Raw genomic sequence first — 7045 nt, 5'->3', positions numbered from 1 at the left:
TTCAGGAGCTCCAGATCCAGAGACATCCATAATGGCCTACATTAACGCTTCAGTTCTAACTAATCATCCCAACACATGGTTAAATTGGGGTCAGCATGGGATTAACAGGTTTGATATCCCTGGAATTTCACTTCGTGTTCATATTGCGTCTTTATACTGTATCACCCATTTGCACTGTAAATGTACCTGCAGGATGAAACTCATCACACAGTCTCTCATATCTATATAATGCTGATCAACAGCTTTCCAACAACCTCTTCAGCTCAGCCGGTGTCTCCCAGTGACCTTGTCCCTCTCCCCCCATGGTGGACAAGCCACCGTAGACACTCAGTGTGTTGCATTAACACACAGCTTAGGCAGCATAAATACGGCTATTGCTTTTTTATCCCTTTAAATTCCCTGGAATGCTACACGACACTATCAGTTTGACTTGTAACACTTGCTCCCTATTTGTCTTTGAACACTTGCTGTCTATTGACTTGCAGCATTTGCTTTCTTTTTAATTATTTTATACGTCTTTAAAAACCATCTACGTGTCAGCGTTTACTGTAATACATTGAATCACTCCAGCAAATTCTGCATATGAACACCTACTTACTTACTTATCAGAATGCATGAACAGTGTGAGCATACAGGGCCTTAATTATTTAAAAAAAAACCCTTTTGCCCTCTATGTTAGGGATGCTCAATGTGACATCTCAGCGCTGACATCGTGATGTGTGCATGTGCAAGATGTGAACTCAGGAAAATTAACTCAAACACATCATGCTGCAATTTTTAGTAGCTTGATACAAAAATAAAACTTTGTACTAATCTACAGGAGAAGTCTGTGTGATATCTTGAATACAGTGAGTTTGTTGACATGCGAGGTGGCCGTCTGAACCGAGACCACACAAACGAGTGCAAAGCCAGATTTGAATCCAAGGCCGGTGTCACACCAATTAAATAAGGTTCCAAATGGCTTTTTTGTTGTTTGTTTTTTTTAGCTTTTTAAATATGCTTTTTTTATGCAGATGCACTCTTCTACAAAACCACCCCAACCATTGTAAAATTACTAATTCTAACCAAATATTCAAGCCATCAAGTGAACATTCCTGCATTTTTTCACGTCACTAGTTGTGTTTTTTTCAATACTCTGCAGCCCTGCCCTGCATATACAGACAGTAGAAATATATGTAGATCTTTCCTAGTCGGCAAATGATTGCATTTTAATGAAACATCTAAAAATCTTCAAGACTATCTGGTGAATTCAAGTTGGAATCTTCATTGTCATTATGCAATTCGTTTTCACCAGTCACATAACAAAATGTTGTTAGTAATACTGGCTTAAAAGTCGAAATATTTACAATTAGGCTGACAATTATATTTCATATTTTGCAAAGACACATAACTGTATGTATTAAGTAAGCAGTGCATTAATTGAAGTAAGATGGTGTGATTTGAAAGGAGTAGATTTTAAAATAATCGACATTTGTGACAATAAAGACAGAGGACAGGTTCAAAGTGCAAAGTGTTGTCTGAAGCAGATTTCTCACCGTTATCGTCCTTGTCAGCTTTGAGTCCGGCGTAGATTTCTCTGAGATTCTCCGGCGTGAGCCAGATGCCGTCCCTCACTCGAGAGTGAGTCAGTATCTGGGGGAGGCACAGTAGTACACGTGGAGATGAGTTAACCACCTCTGGAGATGGAAAAAAAAAAGCTGCTTCATGTCACACGCAAGGCTCACAATCCACAAACTGACATACACCTCATGAAGCTGCAACTGTCCATCCTGGTTGATGTCCAGCAGGTTAAAGATCTCCTCTGGGCTGAGGTTGAGCTCCTTGGCCAGCTCCTCCTGACCGTCTTGGACCATCAGCTGGCTCTCCATCAGACCCTTCAGCTGAGCCAGCTGCATCACCACGCGGCACTCGTCCTTTGACAGAAACCCGGGGATCTCTGCAGAAATACACGTAGAAAAAAAATGGAGATAAAGGTGCAGAAGAAACTCATCAGGAGTTTCCCACTTTCCTGAGTTTCCAGAAAAAAAATCCTACAAATGACTCTAGATTTATGCAGAATATAACTGAAGTGCAATTAGTTCATCGACATAATTAATCAGCAACAGTTTTCATTTTTCAGGCCAGTGTTTGCTGTTTGCAGCTTTTCTCCACTGGGCAGGATTTGCTGCTATAATTTGCCTCTTCTGATTGCATATAAGATCCTTTGGTTACTGCCTTGGTTGCATTTCTGCTGTTTACTGGGGTTTAGAAGAGAAAACATACATGTGACATCCTGATGCCTTGTTTAACCGTTATCATTACCGACACTAATGCAAAACACAAAGTGAACAGAAAGCAGCTGATAAATACATATAAATGTGTGTAGATCATGTTTCCTGCATTGTGCTCTTCAGGTACAGATGCATTCTGCCCTTTACCAGGTCAGCTATAAGCCCTTAATTGGATCAGATGCTCAAAGCTGGGGGAGCAGTAGCCTCAGGACTTATTGGCCTATATTATGTAGCCCACATTGATCTTGGCACACACACATGTCTGCATTTGGCTGTGTTTGGAGGGGGGATGAGATTATGAGCTCTTGTTTGTTTCCCTCCCTGAACAGGAAACCTGTTTGGCCCTTTGAGGATCTTGTGCTGCAGATTTGTTTTGCCACATGGGTGCTGTGCCTCTCACCAAACAGCAGAGGTTTCAGGCTCAGGGTCCGCATCTCGTGCACTTTGCCCGGCACCAGTGACACCTTCTGGACGTGTCCCACCTGGAGAGATGAATCAGAGGTGATCCGTGGTGCTGCGTGTCACTGGCACTGACGCATCATCACATTACTCACCCTGATCCCCTCGATCCTCGTCAGGGAAACGTCGCGCAGAAACTCTGCTTTCGATGGCGGACGTCGCGACTCGGGGCGCTGGTGGCCGCCGCCGCCGCCGCCGCCGCCGCTCGGAGCATCACGACTCCGGCTCGCATCCTCCTGGCCGCTGCTGTAGTGCACGTAGAAGAGCAGCGCGATCACGTTAATGATGTAGACGTGAAAAAACACCATCACCACCACGAAGTAGGAGCGGGAGCACACGCTGCTCTTATGGCAGGAGAGGCGCTCGCAGGGCGGCCGGAGCGGCAAGGTCGCGCTCCCGGACAGAGTCGTGTCCTCCGCGTCGGGGGTTTCCTGGTTGTCAGTCATTTTGCTGATCGGCGGACAGTTGGTGGTTCCTCAGCAGCAAAGTCCATCCAGCGACCAGATTAAAAAAAACAACACAAAAACGATGGTCGGTTGCTCTGAAGTGGCAGAGTGACAGATATCCAGTTTAATTAAAAGAAGAAAATCCTTAAAAAGCGCGCGGGTCAGTTTTTCTGGTTCATCTGAAGTCGTTGCGCATTTGGGGGAAAAATACGTTTGATGGTTCGGGGTGAAACTGCAGCTTCCTGTTTAAGGATGAGAGGTCAGCTATCAGTGGAATTCTGAGATTATCTGTCCCCCCACAGACAGCAGGCTGCAGCCTCGGACAGCCTTGTTTACACTGCAGCAGTCAGCGGCGCAGCGCACTGCGCATCCCGAACCAAGGCGCAACTCAGCCCAAAAACCCGCTGCGCAAACCTGGCCCAGCATCAGCAACAACTGCAACGATCAGGATTTATAAATATTTCGAACATAAATAAACAGACTGCGGCTCATCCTACTGTTTACACGGCGCATCCCGAGCTGCTCCGCTGACAGCAGCAGTCCGTCCGCTGAGCAATGCTGACCTCTGGCGACCCAAACCGACACCACAGCCAGGGCAGTGCTGCTCACCAAGTCACTGACAGTCAGCTGGGTCAGGGAAAACTCAACACACAAGCAAAAACAAATCTATAAAATAATTTACCCAAGTTAAACTCTCATATATATATTTGGTGATCTCTGCTCCACCATGTTTTCAGGCTACAGTGAACATAAAAAGCATCACCTACTTTGGATTTTTCACCCTTTTATTGCTTTTCAACATTTAATCATTGTCCATTTATTTTCACTTTTGATAAGGTTTTATTAAAAACAACAACAAAAACCTACTTTCATGCGAGTAATGTTTATCAGTCCTGGTGCAGCCAGTCTGTGCTTTAAGTCACATGTAGTGACCTGGAGACCTCCATCTGCAGTGAATATGTCTCTGCTGTATGTAGACACCTGATGGCCATAGGGGGAGTCATAAGTGCCCTGGTGGCCTCTCTCACTAGTCTCTTTCTTGCACTCAGTCCCCCGTTTTTTGTTTTTTTTTAAGACCCCAGATTTATGCACGTGCATAGTCCTGCCATTTCTTAATGATGGGTTTAACTGTACTCCAAGAATATGTATTGACTTGGAAGCTTCCTGGTATCCATCCCCTGACTTTTCAGAAGTCTTTTCACAGGCTAGCTTGAGGTGTTTTGTCCTCATTGTGTAGTTATAGTCCAAGGATATTCCAGATGCACGTTTCTTTACACTACAATCACTAGACACACATTCTCTGCACTTGGATGATTCATATTTCACCAACTTTGTGACTTCCAGCACCAATTAGCTGCCCCTGGGTTGAATTAGGGGAGTCATTTTAAAGTGAATATTTATGCAGTCACTTTCTATCTTTATTTAAATGGCATTACTTGGTAGAAATCTGGTTTCACTTTGACATGAAAGAGGATAAAAAATATTTGTTGGCCAACAAATATGCCAAAATAAATTCAATATGCAGGCCGTTTGAGAAACATACATATCATAAAAGTACTAACCTGATCTAGAAGTTATTTGCACACATTTGAGCAAAAGTATTACATATTTTTTTATTAACAAAAAAAAAGACAAATTAAATCACAAGTTCTTGGAAAAATTAAACTTAAACAACTGAATTCCAACCACTATGGTCCATTTTTCACATCTGGTATTTTCATTGTTTGCCTGACTGGTAACAGGTATTTAGCTGCCACGATGTGAAAGACTCCTCTTAAGGCAGGTAGTTTTTCAAGCTGTAAGCACAGAACCCTGGATAGAAATATTAGCAAGAAACTGAGACAATTATGTAAGTTCACCGATAGAAGCAGTTGTGCATCACTGGGGGAATCTAAACATATTCTTGGGTCAAAATCAAAAGGAAAATAATTTTATTTTTAAAATCTAAGTGCTGAATATTATGTTATTTTTGCTATTACAATTAAACCTGGACTACCACCATAGTCACACACACCCCACACATAGCTGAGAGAAGACAGACGTGGTTCAAATCAGAAAAAAAATTACTTTTATTGGATAATTGTTAGAAAGATTGATTGAATGCTGGATTTCCAGAGTACCTGCAGAAAGATTAACCTGAAACAAATACAGAATAAACTGAAACCAATGAAAATGCACAGAACCCAGCAGGGTGGAGGTGGACTTATGTTCCAGTAGTGCTACACATAAGCCATACATTGGTGTAGCTTTCCTGGTTATGCAGACTCGAGGAGAATCAGCAGCATCCACATTACACAAGCAAACAAACTTGGCGTCAAACCAACCAGACACCAGTATGAGGCAAACAGGTGACTGTCAGATACAACTTCATCATCATGTGCATGTGAACGAACTCTTTACAACAGCCAAAAATCTACAAACAATCCTGATTCCATCACCTACCTCATAGTGACAGAGGAAGCCATGTGGCAACCATGGAGCAGAGACAACAGGCAGCCATGTTGCCACAGGTACCTTAAATACCCTCAATCATTGGCTGGGCTGTGGGAGGAGTNCTTAAATACCCTCAATCATTGGCTGGGCTGTGGGAGGAGTTGACCTAATTCTCCAGTGGTGTGTTCAATGGCTGCCATATGTGGATAAGAGAAGTGTTTTTCCTTTAAAGTCCTTTGATTGCGGTAAAGTTAATACACATTGTGTCAGTAAAATTGAACTAACTTGGACCTAGAAGATTAGCTTTAGATCTGATTAATTTTTTATGGTGTTGTCTGTATAACATTATGACATGTACCCTACATTTGGGGTTTTTCCTGCATAGATGAGTTTTTGGCACCCCTGAAGGAGATTTTAGCACCAAAGGAAAATCACTAATGCTCAAACGATGAGAATTAAGAAAAAAGCAGTAGCAATTCAATGATTTGCCAATTAGCGGATTATTTAATCAACATAACAGACATTTTTATCTATCAAATGGCCAGAAAGAACACCCAAAAGCTAAAAAAACAGCCCAGCTATATTTGAGTTTGTATATAAATCAGAGCCCCTGAAGGCTTGGAAGATTAAATCAGTCATTTCAGTCACACAGAAAGAAAGGCACGGACACAAAATATGCAGCAACGTATCTACTTTTTATTGACTTTAGGTTACAGCACGTTTAACATGCTGAAGTGAAGCAGCAACAGGATGTTCATATTGTATGACTTCTTGTTACCGTATCACTGTGACGTCTTCATTACTCCTCGTCCTTCGTCTGAAACGGTAGAACAATGGTGTGTAAACGATTTGGCCAGATAATCAGGATTTAATAACATTCCTACAAATCTGACTCGTTACCTTGACAATTTCCCGACTCTTTGCCCTCAGCTTGTTGACCTGGGACTCGGCGATGTCGGCGCGCTCCTGAGCCTCCTCCATTTCATGCTGCACCTTCCTGTACCTGGACAGGTGAGTGTTGGCCTGCTCCTCCTGTGTGATAAGCCACAGTGGAGTCAAGACCTGCAGACTGAATGGCTTTCTCAAAATTCATTATGAGAATTAGATGTACTCACAGCCTCCTCTGCCTGTCGCTTGTAGGATTTCACTTTGAGCTGCAGTTTGTCCACCAGATCCTGGAGTCTCGTAATGTTCTTCTTGTCCTCCTCAGTCTGTTGGAAATCAGGAATCACAGAACATTGTAGTGCAAACTTGCTTCAGTGTGGTGTTTCCATGAATGCAGACTATTGTAGTGGTGTTTGTGTAGGTAGCAGTTGACCTGATAAGTGAGCTCCTTCACTCTTCTCTCATATTTTCGCACTCCCTTGATGGCCTCAGCGCCTCGTCTCTGTTCTGCATCAACTTCAGCCTCCAGTTCACGAACCTTGACGGAAGAAA

The 7045-nt window shown here is 42.9% G+C and overlaps 2 protein-coding genes across 2 annotated transcripts in view; both read right to left on the bottom strand.

The window, feature by feature from the left end:
• The window catches only part of p4htmb (prolyl 4-hydroxylase, transmembrane b), a 7396-nt gene extending 4221 nt beyond the window's left edge, over positions 1 to 3175 (bottom strand). Inside the window, exons 1-4 of the mRNA XM_008285351.1 lie at positions 2825 to 3175; positions 2671 to 2752; positions 1746 to 1936; positions 1536 to 1632 (exon numbers count right to left, since the gene is read on the bottom strand). Coding sequence (XP_008283573.1) covers positions 1536 to 1632; positions 1746 to 1936; positions 2671 to 2752; positions 2825 to 3175 — 721 coding nt within the window. The remainder of the gene's footprint in view (positions 1 to 1535; positions 1633 to 1745; positions 1937 to 2670; positions 2753 to 2824) is intronic.
• A 3109-nt stretch (positions 3176 to 6284) lies between these two features.
• Positions 6285 to 7045, bottom strand: part of LOC103360557 (myosin-4-like) — a 14969-nt gene continuing 14208 nt past the window's right edge. The window contains exons 31-34 of the mRNA XM_008286351.1: positions 6927 to 7038; positions 6724 to 6819; positions 6509 to 6640; positions 6285 to 6425 (exon numbers count right to left, since the gene is read on the bottom strand). Of these exons, the coding sequence (XP_008284573.1) occupies positions 6408 to 6425; positions 6509 to 6640; positions 6724 to 6819; positions 6927 to 7038 (358 nt within the window). The 3' untranslated portion in view covers positions 6285 to 6407. The remainder of the gene's footprint in view (positions 6426 to 6508; positions 6641 to 6723; positions 6820 to 6926; positions 7039 to 7045) is intronic.

The sequence above is a fragment of the Stegastes partitus genome, unplaced genomic scaffold (assembly GCF_000690725.1).
Source record: "Stegastes partitus isolate 25-593 unplaced genomic scaffold, Stegastes_partitus-1.0.2 Scaffold10, whole genome shotgun sequence".
In the NCBI taxonomy this organism is placed as follows: Eukaryota; Metazoa; Chordata; class Actinopteri; family Pomacentridae; genus Stegastes; species Stegastes partitus.
The sequence above is the reverse complement of the archived record's forward strand: the minus strand, read 5'-3'. Positions and strand labels throughout refer to the sequence as shown.